This window comes from Callithrix jacchus, chromosome 22 (genome assembly GCF_049354715.1).
Source record: "Callithrix jacchus isolate 240 chromosome 22, calJac240_pri, whole genome shotgun sequence".
NCBI lineage: Eukaryota > Metazoa > Chordata > Mammalia > Primates > Cebidae > Callithrix > Callithrix jacchus.
In genome coordinates, this window is record NC_133523.1 from 44283626 (window position 1) to 44305239 (window position 21614).

The 21614-nt window shown below is 52.1% G+C and overlaps 3 protein-coding genes across 14 annotated transcripts in view; 1 reads left to right on the forward strand and 2 right to left on the reverse strand.

Moving 5' to 3' along the window:
- Positions 1-17715, reverse strand: part of SYT3 (synaptotagmin 3) — a 34909-nt gene extending 17194 nt beyond the window's left edge. For 3 of the 6 annotated variants that reach the window (XM_078359539.1, XM_078359532.1, XM_078359535.1), the window contains exons 1-4: positions 17451-17715; positions 16517-16659; positions 11855-11949; positions 3759-3874 (exon numbers count right to left, since the gene is read on the reverse strand). In XM_078359539.1, coding sequence (XP_078215665.1) covers positions 3759-3861 — 103 coding nt within the window. In that variant the 5' untranslated portion in view covers positions 3862-3874; positions 11855-11949; positions 16517-16659; positions 17451-17715. The remainder of the gene's footprint in view (positions 1-3758; positions 3875-11854; positions 11950-16516; positions 16660-17450) is intronic. The other 3 variants (XM_078359533.1, XM_078359536.1, XM_054250368.2) reach the window with 2 other exon arrangements.
- C22H19orf81 (chromosome 22 C19orf81 homolog) lies at positions 7441-18452 on the forward strand. 2 transcript variants are annotated; one of them, XM_003735641.6, is made up of 5 exons: positions 7441-7965; positions 14612-14684; positions 14788-14908; positions 16496-16635; positions 17556-18452. In XM_003735641.6, exons 1-5 carry the CDS (start codon positions 7458-7460, stop codon positions 17749-17751), a joined length of 1038 nt encoding a protein of 345 aa, XP_003735689.3. In that variant the 5' UTR covers positions 7441-7457; the 3' UTR covers positions 17752-18452. The 2 variants fall into 2 exon arrangements, with proteins under 2 accessions (XP_003735689.3, XP_078215666.1); XM_078359540.1 differs by lacking the exon at positions 7441-7965 and adding an exon at positions 8179-8242.
- Positions 17871-21614, reverse strand: part of SHANK1 (SH3 and multiple ankyrin repeat domains 1) — a 59677-nt gene continuing 55933 nt past the window's right edge. For 4 of the 6 annotated variants that reach the window (XM_035286729.3, XM_078359531.1, XM_035286730.3 and 1 more), the window contains one exon: positions 17871-21265. In XM_035286729.3, coding sequence (XP_035142620.1) covers positions 20548-21265 — 718 coding nt within the window. In that variant the 3' untranslated portion in view covers positions 17871-20547. The remainder of the gene's footprint in view (positions 21266-21614) is intronic. The other 2 variants (XR_008478708.2, XM_054250367.2) reach the window with 1 other exon arrangement.

Genomic DNA, 21614 nt, shown 5'->3' on the forward strand with positions numbered 1-21614 from the left:
TTTTAAGAAAGTTTACACATTTGTGTTGGGCTGCATTCCAAGCCGTCTTGGGCTGCTTGGGGGCCTCAGACCATGGGTCAGACAAGCTTGAGCTAGATCTGTGTAGTCTGGAGAGATGGCTTGGAGGCCCCCTCAGTGCTGACCTGCAATCAGTGGCCTTCAAATAAATATAACCTCTAAGTAAAAATCAGGCTGGGCTAACACCTGTAAATCTCAATACTTTGGGAGGCCGAGAAGGGAGAGGATCACTTGAAGTCCAGGAGTTTGAGACTATCCTGGACAACACAGTGAGACCCCATCTCTACAAAACAAAAACAAAAAACCAAAACAATACTAGTGGGTGTGGTGGCGCATGCCTGTAGTCCCACCTATGCAGGAGGCTGAGGTGGGAGGATTGCTGGAGCCCAGGATTTTGAGGCTGCAGTGAGCAATAACTGCACCACTGCACTCCAGCCTGGGCAACAGAGCAAGATCCCATCTCAAGAATAAATAGGCCAGGTGTAGTGTCTCATGCCTATAATCCTAGTACTTTGGGAGGCAAAGGTGGGTGGATCACTTGAGCTCAGGAGTTCAAGACCAGCCTGGGCAACATGGCAAAACCCTGTCTGTACAAAAATTAGCCAGGTGTGGTGATGCAACCCTGTAGTCCTAGCTGTCTTGGGGGCTGAGGCAGGAGGATTACATGAACCCGGGAGGTAGAGGTTGCAGTTAGCCAAGAATGTGCCACTGCACTCCAACCTGGGTGACAGAGTGAGACCCTGTCTCAAAAATAAAAAGTTAAAATAAATAAATAACTATTTAGAGCAAGAAATAAAAATGACAAAATAAATAAAGTAAAAATCACTTGCTGCTTCTGCAAATTCAACTTCAAGCAAGCGTCCTAGGTCCTTCCTCTAATTAGATCACACCCCACCCCTGCTGCTGCCTCTGCGTACCTCTCACAGTCATTATCCTACCACAGAACCCCCAGAAATGCCTCCCAGGTTTGCCCAGAGTCCCATCCTTGTGGCTTCTTGCATCCCCCCAGATGGATGTGCATTTACACCCAGGGTAGCATGCGCGGGTGTACACCTACGGACCATGCATGCAGGTCCCGGTGCTGACTCTCACGGCCTGACGCTTGCACCCTGCTGGGCCTGCCCCGGGTCCACAGGTAGCCCCATCACACAGGAAGAGACATGCAGTGATGCACATACTCAGAGACAGGCACACAGATGGGCTTGCCAGGCTGCCATGACATGTTTCCAAAGAGATGCTCAGATTCAGAGGTTGCCCAGGCATTGAGAGGCAGCCGTAGTGCACTGGTTGTCTGTGTGACTTTGGGGACAGAGCACTGGGATTCAAATCCCAGCTCTGCTCCCCTCTGCGTGCAACCTTGGAGGGATTATTTATATTCTCCATGCCTCAGTTTCTCTCTCTGTAAGTGCAGATAATAATACTTTTAAAAATCGTATTCTATCTTGGCCAAGTGTGGTGGCTCACACCTGTAATCCCAGCACTCTGGGAGGCTGAAGCAGGTGGATCACGAGGTCAAGCAATTGAGACCATCCTGGCCAACATGGTAAACCCCGTCTCTACTAAAAATACAAAAATTAGCCAGGCATCATGGTACAGGCCTGTAATCCTGGCTATTCAGGAGGCTGAGGCAGGAGAATCACTTGAACCCGGGAGGCAGGCATTGCAGTGAACAAAGATTGCGCCACTGCACTCCAGGCTGGCGAGAGAGTGAGACTGTGTCTCAAAAAAAAAATAATAATAATATTCTATCTCATTGAGCTATTTTGAGGGTTAAATTAAATTCATGGAAGATGCTTAGGAAAAATGGCTAGTGTTTAGTGTTGTCATAACTAAAACCTAAATGCATTTGCTCATTTAAACTTTAGCTGGACTTGACGACTGAGGAAATTGAGGCTTAACAAGGGAAGTGCCCTGTCCAAGGTCACACATCTGGAAAGTGTGAGTGGAGACTAAAAAGAGTATGGGTCTGCACCAGGTGCAGTGGTTCACGCCTATAATCTTTGGGAGGCTGAAGGCGGCAGGATTGTGTGAGCTCAGGAGTCGAGACTTGCTGGACAACATAGTGAGATCCCATCTCTACAAAAAAATACAAAAATGTGCTGGGCATGATGGCACATGCCTATAGCCCAGCTGCTTGGGAGGGGGGGGAGGCTGAGGTGGGAGGATTGCTTGAGTCCCGGAAGTTGAGGCTGTAGGAAAATGGAGGCTGCAGTGAGCCATGATTGTGCCACTGCACTCCAGTCTGCATGTCAGAGTGAGACCCTGTCTCAAAAAACAAAAAGAAAAACCAAAAAAACGAGTGGATCTGAATCCAGAGCCCTTGCCTGTAACCACCATGCTGTTTACATCTACGACCCATTTGAGGACTTGCTCGTTACTGCTGCTAGGAGTACAGGACAATATAAAGAGCACCGGACAGGGAGCCAGGAAACAGAGATAGACTCTTCCACATCCCTTCTACTCAACTCATGCAGTCATTTAAGAAACACTTTCTGAGCACCTAATGTGTGCCAGGCATTTTTGGGGGCACCAGAAATTCAGCTGGGAACAAAACAGACTAAAATGCCAGGCTTGGAAGAGCTCATGGTCTAGTGGAAGAGACAGATAATAATCAAATAACTATACATACTAGGACCCTCCTGCTAGGATCAATGCTAGGAAGGGATATCCATTGTGCTGCATGCTTGAGAGAGGTCAAGGACGTCCCTGAGAAAGTGACTTTTCAGCTGAGCTCAGAAGGATGAGTAGGCATAAGCCAGGTGGTGATGACGAGGGAGGGGAGGGGAAATGTTCCGGGGAGAGGGAACAGCTCGAGTAAGACCTGGAGGCAGGAGGGAGTTGTGCACTTTGAGAACTGCCGAGCACATGAGCTCCATAGGAGCAGCACTTCGTTTTGTTCATAGTGGTGTCCCAGCTGCCTGGCACAGTACCCGGCACATGGTAGGCACTCAATACATAATAGTTGGTTGAATGTATGAGTGAACACATGAATGCATAAGTGGAGGAACGTACGACTCTATGATGTATTGATGGGTGGGTGCATGACTGGATGGATGCTGGAAGGATTGATGAAGGAATGGACGGATAGATGGATGGATGAGTGAATGGTTGGATGGATAGAAAAATGGATAGAATGGTGGATGGATAGATGGATGTTGCAGGAACAGATGAAGAAATGGATAGATGAATAAGTGGATGGTTGAGTGAATACATGAGTGATTGGATGGATAGATGAAGAGTTAGATAGAGGATGGACAGATGGATGCTGCAGAAATAGATGAAGGAATGGATGAGTAAGTGGTTGAATGGACAGAAGATGGATGGATTGGTGGATGGATGGATGGATGATGGAGAAATAGATGAAGGAATGGATGCATGAGTGGATGATAGTATGGATGGATGGATGCTGTAGAAATAGATCAAGGGATGAATGAGTGGAGGTTGGGTGGATGGATGGATGATGGAATGGATGATTGGCTGGGTAGGTGAAGAAGTAGATGGAGGATGGATGGATGGATTTTGGAGAAGTAGATGAAGAGAGGGATGAGTAGAGGGTTAGGTAGATGGATGGATGATTGGATGGATTGGGGGATGTTGGAGAAATAGATGAAGGGATGGATGGATGGATGACTGAATGAATGAGTTTTCACAAATACCTACAGATTTACACACAAATGTGCCTGAAGATAGATGCAGACACATTAAGAGGCATGTACACATGTGTGTAAACAGAGACTCACTTGTTCTCCTGGTGCTCCCCCGGAGAGAACAAACCCTGAGAACAGGGAGGTGGGAAGCAAACCCTTTGACCAGGGCTACAGCCATCTCTGCTGCCACTGCCATGCTGACAGTATTTCTGAAATTGGAGGAAAACGCTGATTCAGGGATGTGTGCCTTAGACTGGAAGCCAGGCCAGGAAGTGGGACAGGGATGGTCCAGAGATATGGACTGAGTGACAGAGGAAAGCTGGTTGGGGTAAGGCAGAGAGACAAGCAAGGAGATAGAGAGGTGGAGACACAGAGAAGCAGACAGATGGGGAAACAGGCAGAGTGATGGAGGCAGAGAAACAGAGACGGGGAAATAGAGTGATGGAGACAGAGACAGACATACAGAGAGAAAGACAGGGAGAGAAAGATGGAGACATGAAGACACACAGAAATCTATAAGATGCAGACAGTGAGATACAGGAATACAGAAACGTGTGATACAGGAATTCAAATTTAGACACACAGTGTAATCCCAGCACTTTGGGGGACTGAGGTGGGCAGATAGCTTGAAGTCAAGAGTTCAAGGCCAACCTGGACAACATGGTAAAATTTCAGCTTTACCCAAAAAATACAAAAATTAGCCAGGCATGGTGGTGCATGCCTGTAGTCCCGCCTACTTGGAAGTCTGAGGCGGGAGAATCGCTTGAGCTTAGGAGGTTGAGGTTGCAGTGAGCTGTGATTGCACCACTGCACACCAGCCTGAGCAACAGAGCAAGACCTTGTCTCAAAATAAATAAATAGAACAACCCAAATTTCCAAAAAAATCCAATTAAGCCACACAGAGAGATGAGGTAGGGTTCCAGACGCAGGTAGAGAGAAGGGAAGAAAGACAAAGTCACAGAAAGCAATGGAGGCCTGGAGAGATGGAGATATAGTCTCAAACCCCAGAGGGAAGAAGAGAGACACAGAGGAGCAGAGAGAGATGCAGAGGAGGAGAGACAAAGACAGCCAAAGCAAGACGCACAGTCAGAGGACTGGAAAGGAAACCACCTCCTTTTGGGTGCCTCCTTGGTGCCTGGCTCGAATTTGGGGGTGTTGCTGTACCTTGCCTCATGTAAGCACCAACAGCCCTTGAAGGTAACATTAAGGAAGGCAAGAGATGAGGAAGACGAGGCTCAGAGAGGGAAAGACATTTGCCTGACATTGCTCAGCCTGGGAGCAGCATCTGATGCTGGTCTGTTTGATGTCAGAACCCATGTCCTCTTCTTCACCTTATGTTGGCTTGTGAAGACCAGGAGAGACAGGGCAGATGGCGTTACAGGGCTACTGAGTGTGAGTGACAGAAATAGAGGGAAATGATCATGTATTCATTCAACTCATGTGTTCTGAACTTCCCAGAAGCCTGGCCCTGTGTGGGGTGATGCTGGAGAGCCAGAGATGAGTCAGGAAACAAATTTCTGAGCAAGACAGATGGGGTAGGGGGCAGTGTTCAGAGGTCTGGATAATAACAGGCAGAGGGAGGAGGATGAGTCAGAGAGGGCTTCCTGGAAGAGGAGCATTTGAGCTTCTTATTAAAAGATGAGGGCATTTTGGGGCATGGGGAAAGAAGGAGGTTGGAAGAGCATTCCAGGCAGAAGACACAGCATATGAAAAGAGTGGAGACAGAAATAAGGTAGGATGTGTGGGAGGGATTATTTATATAAAATAATTAATAAAGGGTAGCTAGAGAATGTTTGAGGGGGTGAGGTGGGAGAGAGAGGCAGGGCTAGATCACGCAGCTCTTTCAGCCCAGGTGAGGGGCTGAAGGGTTGTCCAAGGCACTGGGGAGCCCTGGGAAGACTGTGGGGAGGGAAGGGGCGGGTCAGTGCTGGGCACAGAAAGACCCCTCTGGAGCCTCGCCTGTGAGGAGAGAAATGAGGGCTAGAGAATGGAGGATGGGATGGCGAGGAGGCTGGGCCAGGCGTGGTGGCTCACACCTGTAATCCCAGCACTTTCGCAGGCTAAGGTGGGAGGATCACCCGAGCCCTGGAGTTTGAGACCAGCTTGGGAAACACATGGAGACCCATCTTTAAAAAAAAATAATTAGCTGGGCGTGGTGGTGTGGTCCTGTGGTCCCAGTTACTCTGGAGACTGAGGCAGAAGGATTGCTTGAGCCTGGGAGGTCAAGGCTGTTCTCATACCGCTGCACTCCAGCCTGGGGAACACAGTGAGACCCTGTCTCAAAAACGAGCAAACCGAAAAGGAGGCTGGGGCAAGGGTCCCATAGGAGCGAATGAGGCCTCAGCGGCTGCGGGAGCTATGGGAGCAGAGAGGAGAGGACGGAGCAGAGAGAGGTAAGAGGCAAAAGGAATGAAACTTGGAGACTGATAGGCTGGGAGGGTCAGGTGTGCCTGTGGTCAAGGCAATCAAAAATGTCCTCCATCCCTCTGCGATAACATTGCCAACCGGAAATGGAAGACAGCTCGATGGGAGAGAAAGAGATGTGAAGATGCCAGGAGGGGGTCAGGGCCCCCAGAACTGAGCAGAACTACTTAAATCTGGACTGTTTAATTGCCACGGACAGAAACTCAAATCAAATTGTCTTAATCATAAAAGGAACTTTATGGGGTGGAAGAGGGCTTCAGGCACGGCTGGATCCAGGTTTTCCAATTATCTCCAGGAATCAGACTGTCTGTATCGTTGGGCTCTGCTTCCCTCGGGTTGTCTTTGCTCTCTGGCAAGTTATCTCCCTGCATGGTGATGTGGCAGCCCCAGGAGTGCCAACCTTGGCTCTGACCAGCCCCAAAACCACAGTGGAAAGATCTTTTCTAACAGCTCCAGCAAAGGTCCAAAGGCTGACTTTGTAGCCTAGATTGATTTTTTAGCTCACCACTGAAGAAATCAAGGTGCCACTACCTAGAATGAATACTTAGTAAGCAGGAGCAATGGACAGTCCAGAGACCATCTGGATGTGGAGAGAGAGGTAGAGAAACAGATACAAGTAATAGAGACAGAGACTGTGAGGACAGACAAAATGAATAGGGGAAGATCCAGCTTTCTCTTCCATAGTTCCGGCTGAGAGCTCTGCAGACCCAGGGAAAGGGATGCTGGACAGGCACCTACATGGCTAGACCCCTTCTCTCTAGCACAAGAGGCTCAGGAGCCCCCAGACCCAGGACCCCAGGCCCCCATCCTCTCTTCCCTTAAACCCAGGAGTCCAGATCCCAGGCTCCCCCCCCATCAGATCCAAGTGTCCGGAACTCCGGCCCCTTCTCCCTCAGACCCAGGAGCTCAGACCCCAGGCCCTCCTCCTCTAGACCCAGGAGTCTAGGCCCCCAGTGCTCTCCTCCCTCAGCCCCAGGTGAGCAGGTCCCAGGCCCCCAGGATTTTAGGCCCCCAGTGCCTCCTTCCTCAGACCCAAGAGTCCAGGCCCCCACCCCTCCCCCTCCCTCTGGGGGCACCATGGCAACCAGGCCCTCTGCCCTCCATCCCCTCCCCCCAGAGAACCCAGTTTCCCCTGGAATCTCAACTGTTTCTAACCAGTTCCTGCCTGGGGCAGGGATGAACGAGGGCAAGTGGGAACAGAAAAAGGATGACAGAGGGGAAGGGAGCTCCTGGGGGCAGTGGAGGCAGCTAGGAGAGGAGAGCGATGGGGCAAGGGGACTGGGGAGACGTGGGAGGACAGAGAGAGCCCGATGGGGTTAGGGAGGGGCAGAAAATGACGAAGACAAGGAGGGACAGGGGCCTGGGGAGATGCCGGGGAAGCCGATAGAGGAGATTGAAGAGATGGAGCCCAGGAGAGAAGGAGGAAAGAAGAAGGCAGAGAAATCAAGCGAAAGAGTGGTGGAGACCTGGGGACACAAGGGAGGAGGCAGGGGAGCAGAGAGATGGGGAGAGAACGAGGAAGGGAGGTGGAGAGAGAGGGGTGCAGAAAGGGACTCTAGGAGACAGGGAGAGATAGGAGGGAAAACAGGGAAATGGGCAAGAAGGGACTGGGGCGCACAGGGAGTCCCTGAGGTCAGGGGAACCCAGATTTCCTCGTGGTCTCAGTCTTCTAGTTCCTCTGTAATTCTACCCTGGGGCTTCAAAGAGGAGGTGGAGGAGGCAGCAGTGGGGAGAAGGAGCTGGGGTGGGTGGCCCAGTCAGAGCCTCTCCTGCAGTCTTCCTGAGACGTCCCCCACCCACCTACCCAGGATGCAGCCAGGAGTGCAGCCCGTGTGCTCCACGACCATGGGCAACCCCACCACGCACAGGGAGGCAGGTACTGAGCAGTGTCGTCGGGGAAGGGGTGGACTTCCTCCATCCAGGCAATGCGTGGTAGCCCTGGCTCACAGTGTGGCCTTAAGCGAGTCACTGGCACTCCAAAGTGAAAGCCACCCCTAACATTCACCAGATTCCTAGAGAGCCGCCCCCTTAGACCTCAAACTACATTTCCCATGAGGCTCTGCAGTTCCTTGGCCAATGCCCTGAACTCAGAACTACATTTCCCATGACCCTCTGGGGCCTAAGCAACACCTCTGAGGCCATTCTTCTCCTAGGTACCCTCACTGTCTTGTCTTCCGCCCTGAGCTCAGCATCTTGGCCCAGAGCTGCTCCCCACAGCCAACCCAGTCACTGGTGCCATCCTTCCACCTCCCACAGCTCCCTCCCACAGCCCGTCAGGCCCCATCTTCCTGCCCTCTGACTCTCCCTTCTGTATCCCTTCCTCTCTGTCCCCACGGCCCTGTCCCGGGTCTCATCCTCTTACATGTGGACCCTCTCCTCACCTCCTCCCCGGTCCCCAGTCTCTCTCCTCCTGCCTATCCCTCCATGGCTCCAGAAAGGTCTCTCTGACTTCCAGCAGTGACCCTGGCTGTCCTTTGCTCATAACACATCCTAGCTCCCTGTCACCTCCAGGACAGAGTCCCAAAGCTCCAGCCTGGCTTTTGAGGCTCTGTGTGGTCTGACCCCTGTTGACTACTTCAGACTCCTGGGCCAGCACTTCCTGCTAGCACTCTGTGCTGTAGCACAGCTCATGCATTTACACTTATTCAACATTTATAGAGCAGTATCTCAGTGAGGATGCATTTGACTGCAGGTAATAGAAGATCAAATCAAGGCTGGGCGCGGTGGCTCAGGCCTGTAATCTCAGCACTTTGGAGACCAAGGTGGGCGGATCACCTGAGGTTAGGAGTTTGAAACCAGCCTGGCCAACATGGTGAAACCCCATCTCTACTAAAAATATAAAAATTAGTTAGGCGTGGTGGTGGGCGCCTGTAGTCCCAGCTACTGAGGAGGCTGAGGCAGGAGAATCGCTTGAACTCAGGAGGCAGAGGCTGCAGCGAGCCAAGATTGTGCCATTGTGCTCCAGCCCAGGTGACGGAAGGAAACTCTATCTCAAAAAAACAAAAACAAAACTCACTGCAGCCTTGAACTCCTGGGCTCAAGTGATTCTCCCACCTCAGCCTTCAAGGTAGAACAAGTGTCCTGGTGGCAAAACAGACATTGATTCTCGGCCTTCAGGTCTCTTTTAGTGCTTCTGAAGGCATCTTTCTTTTGGTGCCCCTACCTGCACCATCTGTAGCCTAGGCTGAGGCACCCATGTGACATGTAATGTATATGTAGCCCCAGAAACGTTCAGTGGAGTTGAGTCAACCAGTTAGCTGTTTTGTAGATCAACGTTTGTTCATTTTGATTTTGCTGTTTTCTTTGCAGCATTGTGGAGCCAATAATTTTTTTTTAGTTGATCAGGTTGCAAACTTCAGCATACGCCATTAGAAAGCCCCTGGGCCCCAAGCACTTTGCCTGTAGTGCCTAACAGATGAAACAGCCTGGCTTGTTCTCATGCTGGGAGAGGAAACATGAAACACGTCATCTCACAGATCATTCATAGTCTCCAATGGCAATAAGGGCTCTTGTCTTGGGGCTCAAGAGAATTCTGGGTAGTTCTTGCAGGTGACATGTTCTCTTTTGCTCAAAAGCCTTGGCCCACACTAGACCCTTCACGTGAAACGTCCTTCTCTCTGTCACCTCTTTATTTGGTGAATGCCTTCTTATTCTTTCGGTCTCGCTGTGGACAATACCTCCTCTAGGGAGCCTTCCCTGATTGCCCCCAGACTGGGCTTTCCCTCTACCTTGTAACACTTTCGTTGAAACACACATTACCCTTTACCTAAGAGTTCTGAAAGGGCAGGGGTGTGTCTCATTCATCTCTTAATCCCCAGCATCCTCCAAGGCATAGAGGGGCCCTCTGAGATGCCTGTTAAGAAAAATTTAACCAGCTACTCGGGAGGCTGAGACAGGAAGATCCCGTGAGCCCAGGCGTTCATGACTGCAGTGAGCCATGATTGTACCACGGCACTCCAGCCTGGGCAACAGCAAAGAGGGGGGGAAAAGCTTGAAATTGCTGCATTTACCCAGTTACTCAATAAGTACTTACTTTTGAATTTGCACTTTTGTTAATTCAATTACAAGTATACATGTAAATGAATATATTAAGATCACTGTTAACTAGAAATAGTTATTTCTAATGTCATATTTCATGAGAAACTATTAACATTTTTTCACATGCATCTTTGATGTTGCTAGAGTTACTTTTTGATTCAAAGGCATACAATTTTTAAAAATTAATTTTTTTTTGAGACAGGGACTCACTTTGTAACCTAGGCTGGAGTACGGTGGCACCATCGTAGCTCACTGCAGCCTCGAAATCCTGGGCTCAAGTGATCCTCCTGCCTCAGCCTCCCAAAGTGCCAGGATTATAGGTGTGAACAACCATGCCCGGCCAACAGTTATTTTTGAATATCATCTCATACCTAGTACATATTTAAATTTCCCCAATTATCTCAAAATTTTATTTTTTATAGTTGGTTGGTTTAAATTAGGGTCCCAGAAAATGTGCACACATTTCAGGCTTCATTCAGTAAGTACCAAGGACCCACTAGAAGCCTGGCACTTTGCTAGATGCTGGGGGCAAAAAGACAAGCCTCTGCCCTCGAGTTCCTCAGAAGACGTAGGGAAGACAGTGTAATTAGGGAATCATAGAAATAAACGTAAAATTGCAACCACTGTAAGAACAAGCATATTGTGCTATGAGAAATGCCATCAGTGGACACTCAGAGAGACTTGATTAGTCAGATGAGGGGGAAGAGCATTCCACACAGAGTCACAGCATTAGCCAAGATCCTGCAGCAGGAGGGGTCAGAGGGAATCCAAGTCGCAGAAAAACAGCGTTTCTGGAATGCAGCAGGTGAAGAGGATGACGGTACTTGATCAGGCTTAGGACTTCGGCAGGGTCTGATCACGTCTGGTCTTATGGTCACTGGAAGGACTTTAGACTTATTCATCCCAAAGGCAATGAAAAGTCCCAGGCGGGTTTTGAGAAAGGGGCCATAGGGTCAGATCTACATTTCAAAATTGCTGGGGTAACTGGAGAGGGAGAGGGGTTAGGAGACTAGATGACAGTGGAATGAGAGGAAGACGCCTCGGGAGATTGAGAACACACACTCTGGATCCAGATGCTTACATTTTTATCCTTATTCTGTCATTTTGTGCTGTGTGACTTTGGGCAAGTCACTTAACCTCTCTGTTTCATCATGTGTTAACACTACCTCAGAAGGTTGTGAGGATGCAATGGAAAGTATATTATTATTTTTGTTTTCTTTTCCTTTCTTTTTTTTTTTGAGACAGAGTCTCGCTCTGTTGCCCAGACTGGAGTGCAGTGGCATGATCTCGGCTCACTGCAACCTCCACCTCCAGGGTTCAAGCAATTCTCCTGCCTCAGCCTCCTGAGTAGCTCGTATTACAGGCACCTGCCACCACACTCAGCTAATTATTGTATTTTTAGTAGAGACAGGGTTTCACCATGTTGGCCAGGATGGTCTCAATCTCCTGACCTCGTGATCTACCCAACTCAGCCTCCCAAAGTGCTGGGATTACAGGCGTGAGCCACCGTGCCCAGCCAGAAAGTATTTTATTCTATTCTATTTTATTTTGGCAGCAGAGTCTTGCTTTGCCACTAGAGTGCAGTGGTGTGATCCCTGCTCCCTGCAACCTCTGCTTCCTGGGTTCAAATGATTCTCCTGTCTCAGCCTCCAGGGTAGCTGGGACTACAGGTGTGCACTACCACGCCAGCCGAATTTTCTGTATTTTTAGTAGAGACGGGATCTTACCTTATTGGCCAGGCTGGTCTTGAACTCCTGAGCTCAGGCAGTCTGTCCACGTTGGCCTCCCAAAGTGCTGGGATTACAGGCGTGGATCATGTGACCTGGCACAATGAAAAGTATTTTAAAAAGTGTTTGTCATATAAAAGAGATAATAAGCACATGGTATATTGTTAAGTGGACAGACTTGAGGAGGGGACAACTGCATTTGAGGGATGGAGGGAGGCCAATATGGCTGGAAGGAAATAATGAGGTAAGGTGCGTCCAGAAGGGGATCCTGTTAAAATGTAGATTTGAATCTAGTAGGTCTGGGGGTGGCCCCGGAGTTAGTGTCTACCACAGTCAGGACCTCATCCTGAGGGTAAGAGGGCCTCTGATGGCTTGCAGAGCATGGAATGCTGTTTCCGCCCTGGGGAAACAGGTGGGAGGCAGAGGGCCGGGAAGAGAGATGGGACAGGCTAAGCTGTGTTGATGTCCTGAAGTCAAAGACCACCGGCCACATCTGTGGCAGTGGTGTGCTGGACACAGCCTGTGCTGGCTCAAAGGAGGCAAACGTCGCATTTTGAGAGCTGGTTGTTGAAACTGTTGGTAGCATGAAATTGGCCATAGTGTGAGCACTGACGCCATGAGAACTGGCAAATGCGGCACATGTGTGAGGGACAGTGTGCGAGAGCCTTGTGAAAATACACCATCACACCACTGACTACAGCTAACCCAGGCTGAATGTGTTGTATTATTGTAATGAGGGAGACTGCGCACACACACACACACACACACACACACACGGGTTGTCTCAGTAGAAGGGTATTAGCAAGGCTTATTACAAGAGCCCAGATGTGTCAGGTGAGTTTGGGGAGGGTTCGTGTGAGCAGGGCTTTGCTCTGGATGGGAAGTTGACAGAGAGCACAGGCAACCCGTGACTGGGAATCTTCATCTTATCAGCAGCCAGGAGGGGTAGACGGAGCTAATGCCGGCGTTAATGAAAGAGAGCCGGCAGCTCTGACCTGGGTGGGGGGATTTTGGTCATTTTCGTGGTTTGGACAATGTTCATGTTTGTTGTGTTGAGACACGATTCAGGAGTAGTTTTGTTCTTGTCTCAGTCCATTGCAGTCAGAGTGGCCTTGCTTGATGTTGGTGTTACGGGAACTGTCTTATGTTCGGCAGGAGAGCATCAGGGCCTGGCTGTCAGGGTCTGCTTCCCTCTCTTTCCACAGTTGCAACAAAGATACCCCAAAACACAACAGCATAAAGAAGACAGAAGTGTATTTCTTTTCTTTTCTCTTTTCCTCCTTTCCTCTATCTCTCTCTTTTCTTTCTCTCTCTTTTTTTTTTTTTTTTTTGAGACAGAGTCTCACTCTGTCACCCAGGCTGGAGTGTAGTATCTTGATCTTGGCTCACTGCAAACGCCGCCTCCCGGGTTCAAGCAATTCTTCTGCCTCAGCCTCCTGAGTAGCTGGTATTACATACACATACCACCATGCCTGGCTAATTTTTGTATTTTTAGTAGAGATGGGGCTTTACCATATTGGCCAGGCTGGTCTCAAACTCCCGGCCTCGTGATCTGCCTGCCTCAGCCTCCCAAAGTGCTGGGATTACAAGCGTAAGCCACCATGCCCAGTTCTTTCTCTCCTTCTCTTTCTTTCTCTCTCCTTCCTCCCTCCCTCCTCTCTCTCTCTCTCTCTCTCTCTCTCTCTCTCTCTCTCTCTCTCATCACTCAGGCCGAAGTACAGTGGTACAATCATGTCTCACTGCAACCTCTAACTTGTGACTTCAAGCGATCCTCTCACCCTAAACTCCTCAGTAACTGGGCACACACAACATGCCCAGATAACTAAAACATTTGTTTTTTTTTTTTTTTGTAGAGATAGAGTCTTTCTATATTGCCTGCCTCAGCTGGTCAAGAACCAGAAGTGCTTTTCTCTATTGTGTAATGGAAGGCAGGGTTGGTGGGACATCTTGGCTCTGTGAGAAGATTTAGAGATGAGAGTTCCTCACATACTGTTGCTCCCCATATCTGAACATGGCTGAAGCTAGGTTATTGTAATCTACATTCTAGTCCAAGAGAAAGGGTAAAGAGTCCCAGAAAAGCAGTAATCTTTTAAGCAAATGACTCCAAATTTACACCTCTCACTCCAGCTAACACTTTATTGGTGAGCTCTTGGTCATATGGCCACACCTAGCTGCAAGGGAGTCTGGGACTGTTGTCTTCAGCTGGGAAGCCATATGCTGGGTAAAACTCTAGGATTGTAGGAAAAAGGGAAAATGGAGTACATGGAACAATTAGCACTTAGCCATAAGAGAGAGACCAGTTAGCTGATGGTGGGGTGGTCAAAAAGGGCCCATATTTGAAAACTATTATCAATCAAGTTCCAATCAGGAGACAGATTCTGAGAGTGCTGAAAAAACTGAAAACTAGATTCAAGTGCTGTTATGAAAGCTGCCACAGTGAAGAAGTAAGGCTGGGGTGACTTGAAGAGGAGGCGAAAAGGAGCAATTCCTCCTGCTTCCTCCTGCAGGCTCCCTCTGGCGCCCCCTTGAGGCAGAGCCTAATAGGAACCCAGCTGGTAAAGCAGAACTGTGGTTACTAGTCTCAGCCCAGGCATCACAGAGCCAGTGTCATGGGGTGGAGCTGACAGCCAGTAGCTCAATAACTGGCATAACAGCTATTCTGGGTGTGGCATGGGCAAGCAATTGGTGATGCCTATTTAGGCAAAATCGTGGCTGAGGAGGGCTCAGGGCAGCTGACACTGGGTTCTCTGTCCTCAGGAGCCCTCCTTATGGACCTGGAGACCCCAGAGGAGATGCAGGCTCGGAGCCTGGGCAGGCCCATCAAATCCTCGTGAGTTGTACCTGACCCCCATGACTTCTGTCCTCCGCTCCCCCAAATGTGATGGCAATCACCCCTGACCTCAGAGGTCCCTGCCTGCTTGCTCCCTCCCTAGGAGGCAGTACCTGCGGCGGGTCATTGCAGAGTACGAGGCACTGGACCGAGAGCTGCCGTGCATCCGGAAGTTCTCCACACAACCAGCTGCCCAGCCCCTCTGTCTCTGCATGGAGACCCTGGTGAGTGGCCTGAGGCCCTTATTTTCTGCAGTTTGGGTGGGGTGGTGGGAAAGGCACAGGCTGAGCAGCAGTGTGGCCAGAGTTTAAATGCAGGCTCTGTGGCTGATCAGCAGTGGGCCTGGCACCAGGACAGTCTGCTGTAAACTGGTTGTGAATTTGTCAAAGGGTCAGTCATGAAAGGTACTGCTCATGTCAGAGGGGAGACCAAGGGGCAGAGAAAGGGGAGATGGAGGGGGGCAGGGAAGGAGGACAAGAGGAGTCCTACTAATCCATCTACTATGAAATTCTGTAAAGTTTACAAATACAACAAACACTCAAGAAAAAGCCCATGTGTGTTGGGTGCGGTGGCTCATGCCTGTAAGCCCAACACTTTGGGAGGCCAAGGTGGGTGGATCACCTGAGGTCAGGAGTTTGAGACTAGTCTGGCCAACATGGTGAAAATCTATCTCTACTAAATATACAAACATTAGCCGGGTGTGGTGGCTGGCACCTGTAATCCCAGCTACTGGGAGGCTGAGGCAGGAGAATCACTTGAACGCAGGAGTTGGAGGTTGTAGTGAGCCGAACCAAGATCATGTCACTGCACTCCAGCCTGGGTGACAGAGTGAGACTGTGTCTCAAAAAGAAAAAAAAGAAAGAAAAAAGAAAAAGCCCATGTTTTTGGCAGATTCAGCAAACTAGTCATCCTTGCCTTCAATCAGAAGAGGTATATATTAGGGTCCCAGGCACTCAGTAATTGAATGAGAAGAGTTGATGTCAATGAGTACTTACTGTGTGCCAGGCAAAGGCCTCTAAGGTACTCTCTCAGCTAATCTGTGTGACTCTCCACCCCACATACAGGGATTGCTGTCCTCGTTCTAGGGATCAATCTCCACCCCATCACTCCACTTCGCTGTGGCTTTGAGCAAGAGACCCTCCAGCCTCCCCTCTCAGCCCACTCAAGGAATGCCGCTCTAGAAGTGACATCACTTTTCAGTGAAATCATGGAAATTTTCATTTCATTTTAGCTCATCGGCAATTTTATGTGCTATGAAAACTGTAATCACCCTCGACATGATAATCACGTGCTGCAAATGTGTTTAGTGACCAGTACATGTTTCTGACTGTTAATAGATTGAAAAGACATCAAAACCACCTATGACCCTTATCTTTTGACAACTGAATATTCTTAAAATATAAAAGGTCGGGTATGCAACTTAAATCCCGGCCGAAATCTTCAAGAGCTTCCCGTCGCATCACTGTAGGTTGCTGGGAAGGTTTTTGGTAGACTGCTAAAGTTGGCTAAGTTGGTGAATCACTCAACCAACTGTTCATTGACTTTTGGGCAAATCGGCTTGGTCAGAATTGATTTTTTTGGAGAATGACCTAGAGTGACAGTAGATGCTTTCCCATGTGAGAGAAAAATCTGTTGCCTCCTTTGACAATAGCGACAGTACCCTGGGATCAAGTGCGATCATGATCCCAGGCCCCACAAATGCCACCTGGAACTCTGTGGCAGGTTCTACAGGTGCGGTCTAGGGTGGTTACTTGTGAACTGAAAATGAACCAGGAGGTCACGGGCTGAGGTTCTCTCTCCTACACTCGCAGCCCGAGGAGGATTTTACCCACCTGGAGGTGCTGCAAGCGCTGGAGGCCGAGTTACCGGGGGCCATGGAGAGCGGGCGCGTGAGCAGCATCCGCTTTGAGAACATAAATGTCATCTGTGGGACTGCGGGCCGCCGGAACCGGTGAGCAAACCGCGGGTTCGGGGCCTAGAGCGAGCGGGAGGGGCGGGGTCCAGAGTGAGCGCGGCGAGGGAGCGAGACCCAGAGTGACTAGGTAAGAACGTGGTTGGTGTAAGGGCGCTGAGGGGCGGGGCCAGGGGCCGCTAGATAAGAGCGTGGTTGGTGAAAGGGCGTTGGGGGGGCGGGGCGACAGTGAAGCGGTAGCGTGCGGGGCGAGGCCAGGAGCGACTAGATAAGAGCGTGGTTGGTGTAAAGGAGCTGAGGGGCGGGGCCCGGAGACACTAGAAAAGAGCGTGGTTGGTGTAAGGGCGTTGTGAGGTGGGGCGACAGTGGAGTGAAAGCATGAGGGGGCGGGGCCCGGAGCCACTAGATAAGAGCGAGATTGGTGGAGCGCCCCCAGAGGGGCGGGGCCTAGAGTGAGCGCGTTTGGAGGCAGGGACCGGTGAGATCAGAGAGAAGGCGGGATCTGTAGTGAGTGGGGATCCGACTTTGAGTGACCTAGTAGTGACCCGGATAGGCACACCCGAGGTATGGAGTCTGAGCCTGGAAAGGAAGCTGTGAGGGGACGGAGGGGACTGCGCACATAGTAGGCGTAGGGGCAGGGGTGACAGGGTGGGGACAGGCCTAGGGTGCCTAGGACAGAGCGGAGCCTGCAGCCGCCAGGTGAGGGTCGGACCTTGGAGCGTTCTGAGATGGAGCCTCGACAGAGAGTGATTAGGGTGCAGAACCAGGCTAAGAGAGGGTAAGGAGCCTAGAGCGACCCAGGCGAGAGGGCAGGGCTGGAGGGGAGTTTAGGGACGGAGCGACGGTTTGCTGACCGGAGCTGGTAAACGACTCCAGGGACCAGGCAGGGACTCTTCGACGATGAAAGCCGGGGCTGAGACGATCTGCCAGTTCCTTTTCCGTTCCCACCCGCCTTGCAGGTGGCTCATCGCAGTCACGGACTTCCAGACGCGCTCGCGCCTGCTGCGCTCCGGGCTGAGTCCTCGCGGGGTCGCGCACCAGCTCGTGCGCCACGACGACCTCCTGCTGGGCGACTACCGCCTGCACCTGCGCCGCTCCCTCGTCCGGCGGCGCATGCTCGAGGCCCTGGGGGCGGAGCCGGACGAGGAGGCCTGACGCCTGGGCCGATCCCGCCTGCGCACGCGCACCGCCCGCCGGCAGGCACCACCCACCCCGGGCCCGGGAGGACAGGGGGCGTTGCCTTCCCAGGAAGGAGGCGGGGCCGGCTCGAGGGGGTGGATACTGTGAGTTTAATTATAAAGAATGACCTGGTACAAAAGCCATTTCTCTCTGCAAAATCTTGTTGGGGAGTCGGGGGGGGGGAAGTGATGGAGGTAGGAATGAACCCCCATGTTATAATTCCGCCTCCCTAATCTTCATCCAGTTCCTTTACGTGGACGCCTGGGTCCCAATCCCTTGAGGGATGAACTGAAGCCCGCGAAAGGGAAGACCTGGGCACTGGGGCTTTCAGCGCGTGCGGAGCCCTGTCTCAGCGAGAATCAGACGTCCTCATCCGCCCCCCTCCTCTTGCCCTCCCGCCCCCATTGGAAGACAATTCTCGGGCTTTTATTTCAGGTTTTTTTCTGGATTTTTTTGTGTGTTCTAGGGATTTTTTGGGTTTTTTTTTCTGTTTTTTGTATTTTCTTTTGTTATTGTTCCGCTTTTTGCTTTGTCTCTCCACTCCACCCCGCGCTGTCCCCGCATTCGATCCCTCCCCAATCCCCACCCCGACCTCTCCTCCCCCCCTCCCCACCCCCTACGCCCTCCCCAACCCCGCGGCACCCATCCAGAATGAACAAGCCCTTGATAGACGGGCGCCGCGCAGGCCCCCTGCGGACTGGGGCCATCCGACTAGGGGGAGGGGGCGGGTAGGGGTCCAGCGCGGCCTCTGCCCCTCTCCTCACCACCCCACCCCCCTCCCACGACCCTCCCACGAGGTTCCCCGCAGATCCCTGACATGGTGAGGGGAGGGGGCTGCAAGCCCCCTCCCCTCATGGACGGAGCGCCCCCCCCTCGGGGGTAGGGGCAGCAGAGGGGAAATGGGTTTGGGGAAGGAGGGGGAGCTCCCTTCTTTGGCAGCTGAACATGGGGGGGGGACCTGAGGGCAATGCCCTCCCCCCTTTACCCACAGCAGGGGAGGGGGCTTTCGAGGGGGAGGGGTGGCTTAAAATTCCCAAGCCCCGGGAATAAGGGGAGAGAGGAAGCGTGCGGGACAGAACAGCCATGCTGGAGGGAGGGGGAGCTTCTTGGAGAGGACAGGTTAGGAAAGGGGAATCTTCGTGCAAAAGGGATGAACAGATGACCCAGGAAGGACAGGAAGACTGAGAAAAGAGAGGATGGTGGGGAGCTGGAGGCAGGGAGAGGCTGGAGTGTGGAAGCAAGGTGAGCAGGAAGCGAGTGTGCATAGGGTCTTCTCTCACCAGGAAGAGAAAGCGCTTAAGGAGGTAAGAGAATCAGTGAGAACGGCCGCAAGAGCTGCTCATCAACAGGAAAAAAAAAATTAGGGTGTCAGGAAAAGAAATGACAGTTATAGCCGAAGAGCGCGTGGAATGAGTGTGCAAAAGGAAAGAAGTGGCAGAGCTCTCATCCAGGTAGAAAAGACACGAAGGGGTGTGCAGCAGTGCAATGGTGTGCAAGAACATGATGAAGGGGGAGAAGCAAGGCTTCCGGAGACCATTAGTGCTGGAGGGGGCGCGTGTGCCGAAGCAAGTGTGCAAGAGGGTTCAAAAAGAATCAAAAATGCAGAGCGGCAAAGATTTCAAACAGAAAGGGGCAAGGGAGTGGGAGCCTGGCAAAGAAGAAGAGAATGAGCATTTGTGAGAGAAACACAGTTCCTGGGAGGCAAGTGTGCAAAAGGTGTGACCAAAAGTGACGGTGCAGGAGGAGCGAGGGGGAGCGAGGGGGTGGGGGGCTAGGACTGTCATGGTGATGGGGGAGGTGGGAGAGAAAGAATCCGGGGGTTTAAGAAGGGAAAGTGCTTCAACGTAAGAAAATGGAGGTAAGTGTGTGGGACGGGCATAAGACAGCAAGTGTGCAAGGGCTGAGCAAAGAGCAGGGCACTCCAGAGAATGAATGATGTGCATGGAGTCTGTGAGTGGGGAAGGGAAAATGTGTCCCAAGTGTGTCTGCAACAAGGGTCCAGAGCGAGCGGGGGGAGGGGGTCTGGAGCTGTGAAATGGAGTGTGTAAAGGAGGGCCCTGGGAGGGAAGTGTGTAAGCAGCGAGAATCAGAGCAGGAGGCGTGGAGTGTGAGAAAGGAAATGCAGTGCGTGCGAGGGGAAAAGAGTGTTTGAGCGGGCCTCGCCAGCCGGAAGCAAAGGCAGAATGTGCAAGACAGCGAAAGGGCAAATTTGTGCAAAATTGCAGCCCAGGGAGGGGAGAGGCAGGGAGAGAGGTGAGTAGGTGTGCAACGGAGCGTGCAAGAGGCTGAGGCGGGCAGCTGTGTGTGCTGGGGAGAGGGGAAGGGGGGAAGAGCTGAGGGGCTTGGAGAGGGTGGGAAGGGTTGTTAGAGGGGCGGCAGGTGATGGAATCTGAGGGCACCCCCTTCCCCTGCGGCCTGGGGGATGGTCCCCATCCAATCAGGCTCAGGGCTGACCCTCTATGGCTCTGTCTGTCCCCTCCCCCCAGAATAGGCCCTTCCCTCCTTCTCAATCCCCCTCTGTAATTTCTCCTATCCCCCCTCCGCTCCCCGCTTCACACACACACAGTCTGGTGTCAGCTGCCCCCCTCCAGTGAGGTGCAAATGTCCGGCCTGGATTGGGCCACCTGGTGACCTCTGGCCTTGGGAGAAGAGGGCAGGGCACAGTTTGAACAGAGTCCCTGGCCCGGGGAGACAATGACAGTCAGGGGTCAGAGGTCAAGAGGCCAGCAGGCTCAAGAGTTTGTGGACGGGCTGGTCCGTCCAGGCCAGCCATCACCTCTCCAGGAAGAATTTGAGAGCCCGGTCGATGTTCATGCGGTGCCCCACCCTGGTCACACCGAGATCGACGTAGTCCTCCTTGGTCAAGGCGGGCAGGTGGGAGCCATCGATCTCATGGTCCAGGAACTGGGCTCGGTGCTCCGCCAAGCCCAGCCACTCCAGCCAATCGGCCACGTCAAACTTGGTCCAGAACCCCAGAGGTTTAGCGCCAAACGGCTTGTCCGGGGGCAGCGAGAGCAGGCGGGTTGGTGAGAGGGAGCGCGAGGCCCCTGACAAGGCTCCCCCGAGCCCCCCGGACATGCCCGGGTGTGGTGGCACAAATACTGGGGCGAAGGGATCAGCTGAGCCTCCTGCCCCTCCAGTTGGGGAGCCACGGATGTCAAATAGGCCTGGGTAGAGGGGTCCAGAAGGCAGGATGGGCAGGGAAGAGGGCCTGGGCGCCGGGCTGACCTTGTGCTCCGAGGCGGGCAGCAGCGAGGGGCTGGGGGCCCGGCGGAGCAGAGGGGGCCGCATCTCGAACTCCACGCCCTGGAGGTGGCGGGTGGACGTGGAGGAGGAGGAGGCTGAGGGTGAGGTGGCCCCTGGGGCCGCAGCGGCTGTCGGGGAGACCCCTGTTCCAGTGGGGAGCGGCGGCAGAGGTGGTTTAGGCCAGTTCTGAAACAGGCTGCTGACTGGCTTGGAGAGGAGTGAGGACTGCGAGTCGTCGGAGAGTCTGGAATGTTACAAGGGGGTGGGCAGGGGTGGGGAGGACAGGGATTTAGGGGTCAAGGGCAGGGGTGAGATCGAGGCAGAGGTCAAGATATAGGGAGAGAGGAGGAGAGACACAGGGTAGGGGGAGAGATGGAGGAGAGAGACGGGAAGAAACGGAGGGAGCAAAGGGTAAGACGGCCGTCGAGGAAAGAAATGAAGGGAGAGAAAGATGACAGGACAGGGAGAGGGCGACAGTCAAGAGAGATGAAAGAAAAAGAGACATTAAGTGATAATAATAATAATCGTCACCCCTTACTGATGCTCACGTGTGCCAGGCATTGTTCTAAGTGCTTTACATGATTGCATCTCAA

What these genes read in the sequence shown, in the direction of transcription:
- C22H19orf81 (XM_003735641.6), top strand. Translation starts at nt 7,458, where the DNA reads ATGCCGGGGAAGCCGATAGAGGAGATTGAAGAGATGGAGCCCAGGAGA. An exon ending in CACCACGCACAGGGAGGCAG is followed by an intron (nt 7,966 to 14,611) that starts GTACTGAGCAGT and finishes CTCTGTCCTCAG; the next exon opens with GAGCCCTCCTTATGGACCTG. An exon ending in ACTGCGGGCCGCCGGAACCG is followed by an intron (nt 16,636 to 17,555) that starts GTGAGCAAACCG and finishes CCCGCCTTGCAG; the next exon opens with GTGGCTCATCGCAGTCACGG.